Raw genomic sequence first — 16,644 nt, forward strand, 5'->3', positions numbered from 1 at the left:
AACAGCTCGACATTCGTAGAACTCACCGATCTATGTGTCAGGTCTCGACAGACCCCATTAGGTCGAAATCAATTAGTGGAGATAACGCGTCTCGATTCGATTGCATTGACACCCATACCTAACGCGTTTGCAGAAGCTAACCGCAGCACTTCGTATCCTCCATATCGTCTAATACTACATCCCGAGCTAACACCCTCTCCTACCTAATCATTTCCTCTTGTGCTATAGACAACGACGAACGCTCCCGCTCCCGCACCCTTTGCCTCAGATATGACATCCATTGGGCAATCGCTGACTGTAATTTGTGAACGAACAACGTTGACCTCCAAGGATCTAGAGTGGGATGATGAGTATTTCCCAGATGATCCAAGCCCGAAATGAGAGCGTCCAAGACCGGCGCGGACGACAATGAGGAGAGGAGTCATCGTCTATATTTAAACCCTGATCAGTCATCACGTTTGTAAACGATCGGAAACTGGGGACTTACAGCGACTTGTATTGCAATATTGACTGCTACCGTCCCTGCAACATTACCTGCTACCCATAAACAGAACATCACGCATGTACAGGTTGTGCCCTTGCCTTGAGATATGACATCCATTGGGTAATCGGTGACTGTAATTTGCGAACGAACAACGTTGACCTCCAAGGATCTAGAATGGGATGATGAGTATTTCCCAGATGATCCAAGCCCGAGATGAGAGTGTCCAAGACCAGCACGGACAGAGGGGCCATCGTCTATATTTAAACCTTGATCAGTCATCACGTTTGTAAACGATCGGAAACTGGGGACTTACAGCGACTTGTATTGCAATATTGATTGTTACCGTCCCTGCAACATTACCTGCTACCCATAAACAGAACATCACGCATGTACAGGTTGTGATGAGCGCCCCAGATTCCACATGGTGCTTTTGTACCTGAAGCAACTAGTCAGAACAGCTGTCTGTTGTCCTGTTCGCCAGATGTGGTACACGATACCAGCGGTTACTGTAACATTTAATGTCATCTCGAGTGACCATCCAGACAATGCGAAGACTCGAAAAGTACGCGAAAAGATGCTGGTGTTCTTAGATGCGAGCAAGGCGACGGCGATAGAAGCGGTAGCTGTGGGAAGTCATGTTTACCTGATAATGCAGAGAATAGAAGATGGATGCGTACTACAGTGAGCTACCCACATAATGAGCTAAAGAAGGGATCCAGCATCATTGGCAGCGTCCAGATCTTATAATCTGAATTACCGGTAGGATGCAAAGTTTGAAATTCTGATTCCAGACGACGTAGAGTCTCCATATCTGTGAAAGTAGACTGGTGATCAGCCCCTCTATGAGGCAAACCGTCTCTATCGACGGTTTGCCTCATAGAGGGGCTGATCACCAGTCGACTGTGAAAGAGCCATGAATGAAAAAATGCGTAAAACAGGACAGCGTTGTTTGAATTACGATGCCCGATCAGACACCATGGATTTCTGGGGTATGTAACGAACACAATTGATTATCGGAAGTTGAAAGCTCGTTCTCGCCGACTCGTGTTTTCTTTTGGGGGATTGGCCTAGCGTTCTGCAACGGCTTGAGCAGGGCCTTTCAAAATTGAACAGACTGAAAGATATCACTTAGGGATAGTCAGATATCTAATCGTAGCGGCGGCGAGCCGCCAATCCCCAGCTGCTCAAACACCGCCAACCCGCGGTAAAGGGTCGCAGTATGGTCACGAGTATGAATATCCAACACCGTACCCAATGGCCCATACCCATCAGCAAAGAACCGTACCCGTGCGTTTCCCTACTATAGTAGTCATGAGTCAGTGAGGAACAGTCATCGTATTCACGTAAGCATTTTCCCTTGCAGTCTGTGTCCGATCCGCCACAATAGATTTGTTGCAGAAATACTGGTCGTTTGCGTCTGACAAAACCCCTCCGTGACTCACGTGAGAGTAAGTAACTGTTTGATCATGACGTGTATCCCGACATTCTTAGAACAGCGCCGGCGTCCGACAGCTCTTCCGAGTCTTTATTCTCAGTTCTGAGAATGCTATATCTTCGACCCATTCACTGATGCATAGATTCAATATCCCTCGCTCATAACCATGTCTCAGGTCGCTGAAATACAATACCACCACCACGGGCGTTTCCGTCTTGCAGGTGGTGTACTGCCTGATGCCATCACTGCATACCAGACATTCGGCGACCCCAAGAATCCGTGTATCGTATTTCCTACATATTATACTGGAAAGCTTGACAGTGAGTCCTCCAAAGTACTTATCATACGATGGCTGGAATTAGAAAATTATTAGGTCAAAGCTACATGGTAGGGGAAGGCAAGGTAATGTCATGTAGCTTGATCTTGTTTTCCGACTGACGCCAGCGATAGGTTTTGGATCCGCGCAAGTACTATGTAGTAACCATTGCCTTATTTTCCAATGGAGAGGTATGCTACATGATGTAAAGATGGCGTGGTCAAGCTCAACTCACCTGTTGATTTAGTCTTCTTCACCCTCTAACACGGTGAGTTTCCTCAGAGTACTGTCTGGAACAAGAATTCATAATGACGGTAGCCTGCGCCATACAACGGCCCCTACTTCCCTACCGTCACATATGAAGACAACGTGTGAGTTTGTTCCATCTTATATAGTCGAAGTTGCCGACATAGTCCAGCCGGGCACAGTACGCTGTGCTCACTCAGAAGCTTGGTATCAAGAAAGTATTCTGTGTGATTGGATTTTCAATGGGCGCGCAGCTGGTAAACGCGTTCGTAAAGAGTAACGATGGTTTTGCTGAGCCATTACAGGCATACTATTGGTCTGTCATGTATCCTGACTTCCTTGAAAGGTATGTTTTTGACGCCTGTGAGCAGCTCTTTGTCTAATCACGGTCAAGATACATCGCCATCTGTGGATCTGCTCGAACTAGCCCTCACAGTCAATGGTACGTTCAGACGCCTTACATTTGTGTCTGTGTTGATCGGAGCCCAGCGCCCTAGAAGGTCCTAAAGCTGCTCTTTCAGCCTCAAAAGACTTCCAGGATGGCCACTACAAGAGCACTCCTCAGCACGGTATCCGGGCATTTGCGCGTGTATTCAGCGCATGGGCACATAGCCAGGCGGTGAGGTTCCGCGCCTCTAGCTGACTGAGCATACTGAAATTGCCGCAGTGGTATGCCAAGAAAAATTATCTCTTCGGCGGAATGTTTGTCATTTATTGTATCCCATTCTCTGTTTTCTTAATAGAACCACTAGGTACGCGAGCCTGGACGACTTCTTAAGAGAGGTCTGGGAAGGCGGTCTTCTAGAATGGGACGCCAACGATTTATTGACACTCTTGAACACATGGCAAATGGGGGATGTTTCTCTCATCCGTGATGGAGGTCACTTCGCGGACTGTCTAGGAGCGATCAAGGCTAGAAGTCTGATCATGCCTTGCAAGAAAGACCTGTTCTTCGCTGTGAGTCCTTTCACCTTTGTTACTTGGGTTTGGGTTGATGGCTCCTTGGATAGCCGGAGGACAGTCAGAATGATATGCAATTCCTGAATAACGCAAAGCTAGTCATTATCGATTCTGAGTGGGGTCATATGGGTGAGTTTGTCGGGCTCTATTTGCTTTGAACTGCACCTTGCTGATGTTCTGTAGTTGGGACAGGGTTAAGCGTGCATGATAATGAATTCATCCAAGCAGAGGTGAAGAAATTTTTGGAGGAACCCTGAGTTATACTTGGTGTCAATGAGTGTTGTTCTCGTGTTCAGTGCTTTGTTGGCGGTTTTACAGTTCTAGAGTCTTCAGTCTCGAAAAAGTTCGATTCCATATATATAGTTATGAAAGCGCTGTATTTGTTTTGTATTCATTGGTGTCTGGGAGACCTACGAGGTGCCAACAAAAGTTGAGCTGTCTAGCCTATTTACTTAGGTACAATTATGTGAGGCCTACGTGAATTTCGCGCTTTCCTATAACGAAGAGACAGAAAACCGGCGGGATGGGCATGACTGATTCTCATTTACGGTTTTTACCTGCCAAGTGTAAATTTCGTCAAATAATCCAACTTATCCCGACCCTCAGGCCTCAGTACCAGTGCTCACCATCATAATATCTCCCACGGATGACTCGGAGTCCCCCGATACGACGAGTTGTAGGGTCGCCGATATGTCACCCATGCAGCGCAGGGGTAGCAGCAATTGTCGTGTTCGTGAATGCAATCATCGCTTGTACAAACATCAATATCACATGCGTAGTTGTCATCGCGAATAGAAAGGAGGTAACAAAGAGCAGAAGCCTGCTATAAACAAATCAGGGCGTAGACAAGAGGACAGTCGTGAATATTCACTTGTTGGCTGGACTCCTGATTGAGATGATACAAATACATGCACCGAACAACATGCAGCTATGATTTTTATTCAGATTCACCCATGCCTCATGGGAAGTGAACGAATTACTTGATTCCTGCAAAAGTGTTCAGCATTTGCAATCCCCATCAAAGTTTCCACTCTACCGTCAAGTATGGCCTCTAGCCACATGCACGTGAGATTCATCTGGCCAAGCGTCTGCCCAGATGACATTTCACTTGATGAAATCAAAAGAATTGAATGCCAAGGGTCGTTATTAGTAATTCCATCAACAGAACTTTTTTAAGATAAAAGGCGGCTGCGCTGGGTGGCAGGTTTTGATCGCCGTCGGCCCAACGTTGTTGGATATAACAGCACTGTGACTTACTGAAAACGAGCACTGTAATGGACTTGCACTTGCTCCAATGGTTCAAAAACAGGGAAGCCTGTCATGGGTTACTACCGATTCCACACTACACACATCTCTTCCATTGAGCGTGGCACCGCATCATCATTTGAGCTAGTATATATTCAGACGCCGCCCATCGTAGGCTATGCATGAATTTGAGAATCGTATTTGCTTATCAGTACCATGACTCACAAGGCGACTTATTCTGACAGAGCGGTTGCGGCGCAGGAGTTGGTTTGCCAGTTCCGTGAATGGTTGCGACCCCGGGCCACACAGATAGAATGCTGTATATTCGTCAGATTCATGACCGTATATCACTCACTAAGAGATCAGAACGCTAGTGATTGGATGTAACCACAAACCCTGCAGCTAGTAGTAATATGCAGAATGGAATTAGACGCACAAAACTACCTCCAAAAAGTACACAATCTCATCTGTTCTCTTGGGTGATTTTGACGTCCAAGTTCCAGTTCATTACGAAGACATAAAACGTTGTTTGTGATGTTGCAGAACACCAGGCCAATCGTAAAACAGGACAGTGTTGTTTGAATTACAATGCCTGGTCAGACACCACGGATTTCTGGGGTATGTAACGAACACAATTGATTATCGGAACTTGAAAGCTCGTTCTCGCCGACTCGTGTTTTCTTTTGGAGGATTGGCCTAGCGTTCTGCAACGGCTGTAATGGTTGAGCAGGGCTTTTCAAAATTGAACAGACTGAAAGATATCACTTAAGGGTCGCGGTATGGTACCCGTACCCGCCAAACCCGTCAGCAAAGAAGCGATACCCGTGCGTTTCCCTACTAGTAGTCATCAGTGAGGAACAGTCATCGTATTCACGTAAGCATTTTCCCTTGCAGTCCGTGCCCGATCCACCTTGGATCCACCACAACATATTTTTTACAAAAAAACCTTGCGTCTGACAAAACCCTCGAGCTCCAGATCCGTGAGAGTCGGCGGGGAGTAATTAAGTGATTCATGACATGTATCCCGACATTCTTACTAAGTTAACAGTGCTGGTGTCCGACAGCCCTTCCGAGTCTCTATTCTCAGTTCTGAGAATGCTATAAAGTCTTCGACCCATTCACTGATATCTGCATAGATTCAACATCCCTCGCTCATAACCACATATGTCTCAGGTTGCGGAAATCCAATACCACCACCACGGGCGTTTCCGTCTTGCAGGTGGTGTACTGCCTGATGCCATCACTGCATACCAGACATTCGGCGACCCAAAGAATCCGGTTATCGTATTTCCTACATGTTATAAGGGAAAGCTTGACAGTGAGTCTTCAAAAGTACTTATCATAGGATGGCTGGAATTATAAAAATTATTAGGTCAAAGCTACATGGTAGGGGAAGGCAAGGTAATGCCATGTAGCTTGATCTTGTTTTCCGACTGACGCCAGCGATAGGTTTTGGATCCGCGCAAGTACTATGTAGTAACCATTGCCTTATTTTCCAATGGAGAGGGTATGCTACATGATGTAAAGATGGCGTGGTCAAGCTCAACTCACCTGTTGATTTAGTCTTCTTCACCCTCTAACACGGTGAGTTTCCTCAGAGTACTGTCTGGAACAAGAATTCATAATGACGGTAGCCTGCGCCATTCAACGGCCCCTACTTCCCTACCGTCACATATGAAGACAACGTGTGAGTTTGTTCCATCTTATATAGTCGAAGTTGCCGACATAGTCCAGCCGGGCACAGTACGCTGTGCTCACTCAGAAGCTTGGTATCAAGAAAGTATTCTGTGTGATTGGATTTTCAATGGGCGCGCAGCAGGTAAAGGCGTTCGTAAAGAGTAACGATAATTTTGCTGAGCCATTGCAGGCATACCATTGGTCTGTCATGTATCCTGACTTCCTTGAAAGGTATGTTTTTGACGACTGTGAATAGCTCTTTTTCTAACGACGGTCAAGATACATCGCCATCTGTGGATCTGCTCGAACTAGCCCTCACAGTCAATGGTACGTTCAGACGCCTTACATTTGTGTCTGTGTTGATCGGAGCCCAGCGCCCTAGAAGGTCCTAAAGCCGCTCTTTCAGCCTCAAAAGACTTCCAGGATGGCCACTGCAAGAGCACTCCTCAGCACGGTATACGGGCATTTGCGCGTGCATTCAGCGCATGGGCACATAGCCAGGCGGTGAGGTTCCGCGCCTCTAGCTGACTGAGATACTGAAATTGCCGCAGTGGTATGCCAAGAAAGGCTATCTCTTCGACGGAAGGTGTGTCATTTATTGTATTCCGCTCTCTGTTTTTTTAATAGGACCGCTAGACACACGAGCCTGGACGACTTCTTAAGAGAGGTCTGGGAAGGCGGATCTTCTAGAATGGGACGCCAACGATTTATTGACACTCTTGAACACATGGCAAATGGGGGATGTTTCTCTCATCCGTGATGGAGGTCACTTCGAGGACTGTCTAGGAGCGATCAAGGCTAGAAGTCTGATCATGCCTTGCAAGAAAGACCTGTTCTTCGCTGTGAGTCCTTTCACCTTTGTTACTTGGGTTTGGGTTGATGGCTCCTTGGATAGCCGGAGGACAGTCAGAATGAGATGCAATTCTTGAATAACGCAAAGCTAGTCATTATCGATTCTGAGTGGGGTCATATGGGTGAGTTTGTCGGGCTCTATTGCTTGAACTGCACCTTGCTGATATTCTGTAGCTGGGGCAGGGTTAAACGTGCATGATGATGAGTTCATCCAAGCAGAGGTGAAGAAATTTTTGGAGGAACCCTGAGTTCTACTTGGTGTCAATGAGTGTTGTTCTCGTGTTTAGTAACTCTGTTGGCTGTTTTACGGTTCTAGGGACCTCAGTCTCGAAAAAGTTCGATGCCACATATGTAGTTATGAAAAGTGCTGTATTTGTTTTGTATTCATTGGTGTCTGCGAGACCTACGAGGTGCCAACAAAAGTTGAGGTGTCTGGCCTGTTTACATAGGTGTACCTATGTGAGGCCTACGTGAATTTGGCGCTTTCCTATAACCAAGAGGCAGCGGGATGGGCGCGCTTGGTCAGCAACAGCGGGCGACAGATTCGCATTTGCGGTTTTTACCTGCCAGTGCGAAGTGTAAATTTCGTCAAATAACCCAATTATCCCGACCTTCAAGCTTCAGCTTCAGTACTCAAGTTGCTTACCATCATGATATCTCCCACGGATGACTCGGAGTCCCCCGATACGACGAGTTGAAGGGTCGCTCACCCATGCAGTGGCGATACCATGCTCCGAGTCGTGTTGGGATCCTGATTAGTCGGACTCCGACTTCCAGACTCACTTCATGACGCTCGAGGATTGAACTTATGATACTGCCCTGGGGTTGATACTTCTAGCTCGGACCGCTGGCAGATGCTAGAAACTTTAGAAAGCCAAGTTCCTCGGACTTTGCACATTTTACCACCCCATGATCAGGATTCAGAACAGAGCTCGGTTGTAGTAGGATGTAGAAGTTCTCAATCATTGGCAGAAAAATTCCAACCGCAAGGTCAGTCTTGATCGAGACAGTCAACTGGTCATGTCATCTGACAAGTTTCGAAGCAGTTCTGAGTTCCTTTCGAGTCAAGATGTGTCTCGACCACATTTCGAACCGATTAGAACCAAAACAACCTCGGTCACGGATCATGGCGCAATGTCATGGAAATATGGAAGCAAGGTCCTCATCCGCGACGTTGATAAAGGTGTAACTATCTTACCATTCATGTTCCATTTCTGAGTCATTGACATTGAGTCTTGACAGGTAGGGGGGTTCCGATAACTTCTTGCCTAGTACTATGTAACGGCACTTGGCTCAGCAGACACTGACCGCTATGGGATGCATCAATTTGTAAACACGGTCACTTGTACGGCTCTAGTTGAAGACTGGGTGGTGGGATGGGTCAAATGGGACATGTAAGTACTTTGACTGTGTTCCCAATCTCCATAAGTGACATTACCAAATAGAAACAATATATTGGGACGGCATAGTTCTAACTGGTGATTGTGTTCTAATTGTCGCTAGCTACTTCATGTCCAACCTCTGCAAGTGCCAGAACAACGTCCTGACCACATTCACATAAGTATTTTAGGCTTTTTGACCATCCTGGAACTGATTTCTAGCGTAGGTCGTGTTTTCATTGACTACTGAAAATAGATCACATGCAAGGCCCACCGAATTGAGTTTGCTGGAGGAATCAGCATGGGCGGCCGATCTGGGGTCACGTCTGGGGTCAAGTCTGATGTCCCTGACTTTGCCTAGACTTGGCCTCAGACGGTATTTCAAAGAGTTCATTGGAGCAACGGCGACTTGGAGTGTTCCTATCCAAATGTTCCTTGCGCTGTGCGGTCACAGAATTGGCCAATCCTTCTCATTCTCCGAATGAAAAGCTCAGTATATAAGGTGGGTTTTGGTTTTGTTCACACTAGACGAGTCTTACCCAACACATCTCATCTTCAATACCACTTGCGTTTACCATGGATTTTGGAGGAGACGTGCTAGGCTACTGGGGTCGAAACATCGTCGAAGATTATGATGGTGTTCTTCTCAAAAAGCTTCCTGGACTCTCCCGGGTTGGTCGTCAACAGACTCCGCAGCTACCGCTTTCCAAGGTTGGCTTTCGCAAGACGGGCCACCCAGTTGGAATTTTAGGCGCAGGAGTTGGTGGTCTATACACCGCTCTTATGCTGGATTCGCTGGACATCAAGTACGAGATCTTGGAGGCGTCGGACCACACCGGTGGCCGCCTCTTCACCTACAGGTTTCCGGATAGCAAAGAATATGACTACTACGTATGTGACTCATTTAATGCTACCGCGCCAATGATGCTGCTTACCATGTAACCTCTCTTCTCTCCCGCTAACTAGGATGTTGGCGCCATGAGGTTCCCCTTGCCGCAGAAGGACAGTGATGGCAATTACAAGACCGGTATTATGAGGCGCTTGGGCGAGTTAATCAACTACCCAAAGCTCAACGACGGTCAGGTACCTTTAAAGTCCACGCTTATCGATTACTATTACAAGGCGAGGAAAGGAGGATCTTTCCTCTACTTCAACAATGAACGTTACCAAGTCTCTGATACATCGCGCCCTCCTGACTTCCGTGCCCGGGAAATGGGTGTTGAGTCCGAGTATGTCGCAGTGGGAGTAGAGAAGATTGTCGACGACATCATTGAGCCATTCGCCCGCATGCTCATAAACGATTTGGAGAAGCAGGTCCATAAGGGATGGGACGTCATGAAGGAGAATGACGCATACTCCCTTCGCGCATACATGTCGTTCAAGTACATTCCCAGCGTCAGCCTCGAACTCCCGCCCATGCATCTTGCTACCAACGTTATCAATTGGTGCGAGACATTCGACAACAGCACCGGCTCGTACGACCGCGGTTTAACTGAAGCGGTTCTCGAGTCGCTGGCGTTCGCAACGGCCGGGTCGGAAATCATCGGAGACGTAGAATGGAAGTGTTTCAAGTAAGCGCGCCTGTTGTCTCCGAACTCATACTCTCACACTTCTCGTACCTAGAGGCGGTTCTCGCGTACTCATCGACTATATGACGGACTACATCACTGCTAAGGGCACCAACGATCTCATCAAGTTCAATAAGAGCGTCACAAGCATCTCTCAGGGGGGTGAAGATACCATGGAGGTTTCTGTGAGGGGCGAATCTAGCCGCACATATTCACATGTTATATCGACCATCCCTCTGCCGGGCCTGCGGACGATTGATCTCTCTGGTGCTGGTTTAAACGTGATGCAGAAAACATGCATTGCGCAAGCTACAGTACGGTCCTTCAATCAAAGTTGGGGTCCGCTTCCAATCAGCCTGGTGGACGGACCGATTCGGTATCGTAGGAGGCCAATCATTCACTGACCTTCCCATTCGAACTATCGTCTACCCCTCTTACGGGGTCGATTCTAGCTCACCATCCACAGTGCTAATTGCGAGCTACTGTTGGACAAATGATGCAGAACGCTTAGGAGCGCTCATCAGCACCGGTAAAACAGAGTACATCGAGCAGCTAAAGGAACTCGTGCTGCGCAATCTTGCAGAAGTACACAACATCACTTATGATTTCTTGTTGAGTGAGTACTTGGACATCCATGCATGGGACTGGAACTACGACCCGCTCACCATGGGTAAGTCTGTAAATATTGATGTGATCCAATCGATGCTCACTCGCTCCGCTACAGGTGCCTTTGCGTACTTTGGGCCTGGAGATTTCCAGGATTTATACACGGCTCTCAGTGTTCCAAATGCTAACAAGAGGTTCCATTTCGCTGGAGAAGCCATCAGCACCCGTCATGCGTGAGTGAAAAGCAGTCGTCTTTGGGATGATTACAATTCAAAGGCAATGTCACCTACAGGTGGGTTGTTGGTGCGCTGGATAGTGCATGGCGCGCAGTGTACGAATACCTGCTCGCTTCTGGACAGCCTCAAACTACTATTGAAAAATTCTTCAATCTGTGGGGCAAGAACATCGAGTGGGTATGCCCATCATCCTGGTATGTTGATGAAGGGCGGAGTACAGAGGATCCGAACACGAACACCATGTTACGAGTCCACATGGCATGCACATATGCTGGTGAAACATCTGGAGAGGTGAAGTTCTGAACAAGACGTAGTAATTAGCTGGGTAACATTGACTGAATCTGTAACATCACTCGCCTCGTACTATCATTGATGACTTATTGATGACTTGTTTGCTCCTAGGAACTGAAATACATCGTGTGTGCATTGTCTGAGCGTTAACTTTTGAGTACTGGTTGTGCTGATTCCTGAAGCACTGAATCTCTGAGACTTTTTGTATCGCGTCGTATTTGGTGAGCACGAATTCGTCTAAGGGGAAGGGGAAAGTGATAAACATTCTTGAAGCAGCTGGAGTTGTTCCGCGGCGCTCGACTGTAAACAGGTACTCTGCACAACTGGACGAAGCACATTCCGACTCGTCTAAACTAGATCCACGAGGAGGATGCAAATCCAATTTTTCCATTCTCTGACCAGGAAACGTCAAGACCCGACAAGTCTACTAGACTAGTACCTTCCAACAAAATTTCGACCCTTCTCGAAGACGCGTCACGCCCACACAGAATTTTACCACATAACTTACATTGATACGCAAACTGGGTGCTGAAGTATGCTATGAATCAGAAATCTCCGACAACTGAAAGGTGGCTGCCGACGCGCCTCCCTGCCAGACCCCGTTACTAATTTCTCCTACTAGGGCGGCATCTGTGGGGGCATAGCGGGACGCACTGCGGAAACGAGAGATAAATCCCTAGTAGAAGCGCTCGTACATGTTACCTACTATCTCTACTTTAATCAGAGACGGTTTGGGCTCATAGTATCCAAACATAAAGCGGACTCATAAATGACATTTAACGAGGTCAGGTTAGTTACTAAAAGGACCAACCAACTCCTCGCACATCGTTTCTTTCCTGCCTCGTGTTGAAGTCCGAAAGACTCACCTTTCTCCACTTTAAGCTTTAGGGATATGCCCAACTTGTTTACATCCCTATTGAACCGCATGTGGCTGGCCGTGTGGCATCACGCTGTCACAGAAAGACAACTTGGAATAATTACGTATGGCACACTTGTTGAACCACTCACCTAGTAGCAGTTGCCCCTCTTCTTCTACAAGCTGGTCAAGGGAGATTAACCTTCACCAACCCACCCAATTCTGTACATAAGAGCAGGATCGGACTGCTTCTCACTATGCTTTCCGCTGTTAGGAGTCCAACATCAGCTGGTTGGGCGGATATTATCAGACAAGTCACCAACCTCGATACCATTGATTTTGGTATTTGTGACTTGAACTCATCTCTTAAAGGCTTACACTGATTGTTACATTCCATCTTTAAGGTCAATGCGGCGACGTCCTGAATTTCATCATGGAGCCAAACCCTGAGGAAGAGTATGCGGTATGCTTGAATTCATGGGCGGAGTCCAAGCACTCATTTGATTATTGTAACAGGAGTTTCGTGATGTTGATCATCAAGTATACTCAACAGTATCGCACATCATTGACTCAAATTGGCTATGGTTACCGACAAGACCAAGGTAAGGTGAATGTATCACTTCTCGCCACTAATATGTACGAACTTTTTGCAGATGGAGTTACTTTAGGGACGATCGCATCCTTCTCGTCGAAAGGCGCAGTCCCATACACGAAGCTTCATTCGAACACTTGAGTCTACTCTTTTTGCATGGCTTCATTCACGATGACAATCCCGTGCTTACCACGATATCCATGAACTCTCAGCTATCTGCATCGGCCATTCCAGACATGGCAATTCGTATGGATGCGGTAACTGAGAATTATCAGAGTTATGGGGTCCTTGTCATCGGGGAATGTGCATTTGCACAGGACACAGATTCAGTTCTTCGGAAAATTAAATATGAGATCGCCGGCGATCCAGAAGTCTTGATGGTCATATTGGTTGTGATTGATGAATATCAACCATATCGCTCGCCTGAACGTGTGTCTGAAGCATGGTAGATGCTATGCCAGGAGACATCATGTCGCTCAGTTTCTTCGTTCTGTTCGCTTCAGGGGGGTTGCAGCACGATCTCACGATCAACCCATTGTGATCGCAGGCCATAAGGTATGGCCCACGCACTTCCCGCTAACGAAACGTGACAAAGCGTTACTTTTGTTTGAAATGTTAATGGCAATTGTAAAACACCTATTTTGCAAAAAGAAATCGCGCAGAGTTCTTTGTATTTACACTGCGCACAACGCTGCGCGGCTGGATTTTTGAAAAAATTGAAATTGAAAGTGCCATTAAGAAAACGAATGTTATGAGCCCTTTTGAGCCTTATTGTTGCGTGACAAACTAAGGGGGAACACAAAATTGGTACGACATTCTCAAACTACCACGGCACAATGCCCAAACGTGCACTGGAACACCTGAAGAACCTTGGTGGATATGCAGAAAGAAATACGAAAAGGACCAAGCTCAAGAGGGAGGAAAAAGAAGGAAAGGAAAACATACCAGTAAGACCACAATATTAATGCCACTATCTCCGAGTTGCATCTGACATTTACAGCCTACCATTCCTGACAATCCTCCTCCCAACCTGGACAACCCCCCATGCTGGTGAAATCCGTGCTGGAAACGGCCTGTGAAGCACGCGGGATTTCTGTTCTTTTTCTTCCGAAATTTCACTGTGAGCTGAATTTCATTGAACAGTGTTGGGGCCATGCTAAGCGGATATATCGCCAGAAGCCTCCCTCCGCCAGCGAGCAAGATTTGCAGAAGAATGTCGTTGATGTGCTTGCATCAGTCAGCGTTGAGCAAATGCGCAAGTGAGTTGAACTTTTCATTTTCGTTTGCTTTATCTCACCTGAGATCATTCAGATATGCACGCCGATCTCGTAGATTCATGGACGGATATCACAAAGGTCTAACAGGAAAGCAAGCTGCCTGGGCCACTAAGATATATAAAGGATATCGAGTCCTCCCTAATTCCATTCTGGCAGAACTCGAGAACGCTGGGCTCTGACTAAGTATTTCACTTATTTCTAATTGATAATTCAGTTTAATAGTCTATACAACTCATACGCTACATAATTGTACTACTTCTGATGTGTCCCGTGTTCTTATTTTGCTTCTACATCATTCGAGCGTGTTCTTGTCCAGGATGATCATCTAGTGTTTCAGGTCACAGCTCGTCACATCATGTCACATCCCATCACACGTTAGTGGAAAGTGCGTGAGCCATACCTTACATAGTGTCACCTCGCCTCTGTTCGATTTCACGTTTGGGTCCGGGGGAACGAACCGATAAACTTCAATGTTGATAACAGTGAACTGCAGGCGTGTGGTGTAAGTATCTGCAAACACTCATCAGGTTCGCCTCATTGATGGCTTTCCTGCAGACATTGTTTCCAAACCGAGATATGGATGCAGCCGACACCATGATCGAGAAGGGCATGGTGATGATTCAGGACCGTATTGCAACTGTCTGCCAGGAGGCGGCTCCGGGAGGTGACATTGCTGCCCTTCAAGACTCTGTCATTGCTTTCCGCCCTGATTGGAACCACTTGCTGATTCGCCTGAAGTTTGGGGTCTGGGACATTGCCTATCATCGGTACCGATCATGGTACAATTCGCCCCCCTGAGACCCTTGCCCTCAACCATGTTTTGCAATATCATAATGACGCTGCAGTCCCAGACCAACCGTCATTCAGTGCTCGTCCTCCACTATTACGAAAGCAGGTCATGAAAGTGTGGTGCATCGTGTGTGGACCGTTACAGTGGCAGTAGAAGCCAGAACTCCTACTCCACAACCCCAGACGCTGTGACACCAATATCCCATAGGCCCTACACGTATCCGTAGACTTGTTAGTTCTCTGTACATATACAGGCCGTGCCACGAGGTAGGTGTCAAATGTCACGCAGGTAGAAAGGTGGTGAACCATTTGCACGGAAAATTGCAGTTTTGCACCTTTGGGTGTACGTTCTTCTCTTGTTTCCCTCCCACTTGACTCGATGGTCTCATTGTAGTTCCCTACTACATTGCCCCTACCTTCAAACCGCTTTCCCTCACCACAGGCCACTACTCACGGACATTCACATACAGATCCACGCGAGAACGTGAGCGTCAACGGCCGCTATCACATTTCCAAACTTACATCTTTTTCAGTCTCGACGTGGGTGATGGAATGCATGCACTACTTCAATGAAGTCAAACTTTAATGGGTTTAATCGCAGGAAAGATGAGGTGTCTAAGTATGGATACCTGAATTCTAACCTGCAATCGTGGTCACTTGCTGATCAGTATAGGACTAACTACGGAGGTGCAGAAAAAATAGTGGCGGGCCACCATACTCCGAAGACCTGTCACAGTACACATGATAGATCCCTGCTTCCAACATACTGCTACAATATTTCTAGCGTTCTGACCATGTCCGGAATAGAAGAAAGGTCTTTGACTTGTGCAATAATATCATGATCTGACGCGATCCTCTTGTATTCTCCGCCGCGCTGCCGCGCTAGCAAAAATGCGCCAAAAGGCTGTTCAAGGCGAGCAGCCAATCGCAATGCTCGTTCGCTCAATTCTGAATCAACCGATTCCTGTGTTTCAGGTAACCCGCCAAGCGAATCCTGTAATGGAGACCCAGGCGCAGACCAACAGCCTTCCTCGCTCTGCATGTCGTCAGCAACGTTGGGCAACTCTGCCAAGTCAGTCGGCTCCGCAAAGTCAGGAAGCTCGAGGAGATAACGATTCCACGGACGAACAAGCAAGAACGTCTGCATAGTGGGTCGTGGTGATGGGAACTGATTCAGCTTGTCCTGCGTGGTGATCAGCAGGTCATGAAGCCCGTCGGCCTTGACTTCGTATGTCTCCTGGTCTTGAGCTCGACTCTGTTTGACTGCTGCGACACGAAATGCGATGCAAGGCAAATGCAATCTGCAGTTCCCAAAACGAGGCGCGTTCAGGTTGTCAAGGAGAGCGTAAAGTTTCAAAACTGAATCTACAGCCATGACATGTCGGAGCGAGGAGATTGACGTTTGAATGTCATCTTCGGACAAAGATGGTAGGGTGTATGGCGGAGCTTTGTATGAAGTGATGTTGGCCGGCAGACAACTATTGAATTCGGATGACTGCCCCACCCAGTCCAGGGCACTGATGTCGCCCGACTGAGCTTAGACCTCCTGCAAGAGCCTCCCAAGCGCCTTTTGCTTCTTCTCGCCGTAAATGACAGGCAGGTTTACGCCGAAGATACCAAACAATGAGTATGCGATATCTTCCTGCCACGTGGTGACACGGGCCGACACCCATTGGAGTTTCTCCCGGGCATCTCTCATCCCCGGACGGAAGGCGACGAGGGCTTGTGCGTCTATGCCCGTCGCATGTCTCATCTCCTGCATGATTGCAAGGGAATCTTTATGATTGGGAGAGCGATCGTCGAGATATAGGGACCAATCCTTCTGATAAAAGAGT

At 47.3% G+C, this 16,644-nt stretch overlaps 6 protein-coding genes across 6 annotated transcripts; 4 read left to right on the forward strand and 2 right to left on the reverse strand.

Annotated features, from left to right (window-relative positions):
- Window positions 1–203: 203 nt before the first annotated feature.
- DFJ58DRAFT_723907 (uncharacterized protein) lies at window positions 204–763 on the reverse strand (the record flags this gene model as incomplete). The annotated part of the gene is made up of 2 exons (XM_041385068.1): window positions 204–428; window positions 488–763. The coding sequence occupies 2 exons, from the start codon at window positions 761–763 to the stop codon at window positions 204–206; spliced, it is 501 nt and encodes a 166-aa protein (XP_041247940.1).
- On the reverse strand, window positions 692–1,510 carry DFJ58DRAFT_128618 (uncharacterized protein). Its single transcript, XM_041378768.1, has 6 exons — window positions 1,386–1,510; window positions 1,242–1,308; window positions 1,162–1,186; window positions 982–1,107; window positions 798–920; window positions 692–738 (listed from the first exon to the last, which is right to left on the reverse strand). The coding sequence occupies exons 1-5, from the start codon at window positions 1,397–1,399 to the stop codon at window positions 841–843; spliced, it is 312 nt and encodes a 103-aa protein (XP_041247941.1). The 5' UTR covers window positions 1,400–1,510; the 3' UTR covers window positions 692–738; window positions 798–840.
- A 438-nt stretch (window positions 1,511–1,948) lies between these two features.
- On the forward strand, window positions 1,949–3,886 carry DFJ58DRAFT_742936 (alpha beta hydrolase fold protein). Its single transcript, XM_041387229.1, has 12 exons — window positions 1,949–2,239; window positions 2,293–2,321; window positions 2,370–2,426; window positions 2,483–2,503; window positions 2,554–2,606; window positions 2,654–2,827; window positions 2,876–2,923; window positions 2,971–3,100; window positions 3,149–3,183; window positions 3,234–3,438; window positions 3,492–3,570; window positions 3,625–3,886. Exons 1-12 carry the CDS (start codon window positions 2,086–2,088, stop codon window positions 3,696–3,698), a joined length of 1,059 nt encoding a protein of 352 aa, XP_041247942.1. The 5' UTR covers window positions 1,949–2,085; the 3' UTR covers window positions 3,699–3,886.
- Window positions 3,887–5,680: 1,794 nt separating this feature from the next.
- DFJ58DRAFT_742937 (alpha beta hydrolase fold protein) lies at window positions 5,681–7,653 on the forward strand. Its single transcript, XM_041387230.1, has 12 exons — window positions 5,681–6,004; window positions 6,059–6,087; window positions 6,136–6,207; window positions 6,250–6,270; window positions 6,321–6,373; window positions 6,421–6,594; window positions 6,643–6,690; window positions 6,738–6,867; window positions 6,915–6,949; window positions 7,031–7,205; window positions 7,259–7,337; window positions 7,390–7,653. Exons 1-12 carry the CDS (start codon window positions 5,851–5,853, stop codon window positions 7,461–7,463), a joined length of 1,044 nt encoding a protein of 347 aa, XP_041247943.1. The 5' UTR covers window positions 5,681–5,850; the 3' UTR covers window positions 7,464–7,653.
- Window positions 7,654–9,170: 1,517 nt separating this feature from the next.
- Window positions 9,171–11,307, forward strand: DFJ58DRAFT_714458 (uncharacterized protein; the record flags this gene model as incomplete). The annotated part of the gene is made up of 6 exons (XM_041384023.1): window positions 9,171–9,485; window positions 9,561–10,165; window positions 10,218–10,443; window positions 10,472–10,832; window positions 10,887–11,001; window positions 11,061–11,307. The coding sequence occupies 6 exons, from the start codon at window positions 9,171–9,173 to the stop codon at window positions 11,305–11,307; spliced, it is 1,869 nt and encodes a 622-aa protein (XP_041247944.1).
- A 901-nt stretch (window positions 11,308–12,208) lies between these two features.
- On the forward strand, window positions 12,209–13,475 carry DFJ58DRAFT_769035 (uncharacterized protein). The gene is made up of 4 exons (XM_041388990.1): window positions 12,209–12,493; window positions 12,556–12,614; window positions 12,668–12,753; window positions 12,805–13,475. Exons 1-4 carry the CDS (start codon window positions 12,409–12,411, stop codon window positions 13,190–13,192), a joined length of 618 nt encoding a protein of 205 aa, XP_041247945.1. The 5' UTR covers window positions 12,209–12,408; the 3' UTR covers window positions 13,193–13,475.
- The last annotated feature ends 3,169 nt before the right edge of the window (window positions 13,476–16,644 follow it).

The sequence above is a fragment of the Suillus subalutaceus genome (assembly GCF_016647625.1).
Source record: "Suillus subalutaceus strain FC151 chromosome Unknown DFJ58scaffold_16, whole genome shotgun sequence".
Classification (NCBI taxonomy): Eukaryota; Fungi; Basidiomycota; class Agaricomycetes; order Boletales; family Suillaceae; genus Suillus; species Suillus subalutaceus.

Coding starts and splice junctions, on each gene's coding strand:
- DFJ58DRAFT_769035 (XM_041388990.1), top strand. CDS start 12,409: ATGCTTTCCGCTGTTAGGAGTCCAACATCAGCTGGTTGGGCGGATATT. Junction 12,494..12,555: donor CCTCGATACCATTGATTTTG/GTATTTGTGACT, acceptor TCCATCTTTAAG/GTCAATGCGGCGACGTCCTG. Junction 12,754..12,804: donor TGGTTACCGACAAGACCAAG/GTAAGGTGAATG, acceptor AACTTTTTGCAG/ATGGAGTTACTTTAGGGACG.
- DFJ58DRAFT_128618 (XM_041378768.1), bottom strand. Junction 1,187..1,241: donor TCAAACTTTGCATCCTACCG/GTAATTCAGATT, acceptor TCCCTTCTTTAG/CTCATTATGTGGGTAGCTCA. Junction 921..981: donor AAATGTTACAGTAACCGCTG/GTATCGTGTACC, acceptor TAGTTGCTTCAG/GTACAAAAGCACCATGTGGA.
- DFJ58DRAFT_742936 (XM_041387229.1), top strand. CDS start 2,086: ATGTCTCAGGTCGCTGAAATACAATACCACCACCACGGGCGTTTCCGT. Junction 2,828..2,875: donor TATCCTGACTTCCTTGAAAG/GTATGTTTTTGA, acceptor ATCACGGTCAAG/ATACATCGCCATCTGTGGAT. Junction 3,571..3,624: donor TTCTGAGTGGGGTCATATGG/GTGAGTTTGTCG, acceptor GATGTTCTGTAG/TTGGGACAGGGTTAAGCGTG.
- DFJ58DRAFT_742937 (XM_041387230.1), top strand. CDS start 5,851: ATGTCTCAGGTTGCGGAAATCCAATACCACCACCACGGGCGTTTCCGT. Junction 6,005..6,058: donor TTATAAGGGAAAGCTTGACA/GTGAGTCTTCAA, acceptor AAAAATTATTAG/GTCAAAGCTACATGGTAGGG. Junction 6,595..6,642: donor TATCCTGACTTCCTTGAAAG/GTATGTTTTTGA, acceptor ACGACGGTCAAG/ATACATCGCCATCTGTGGAT.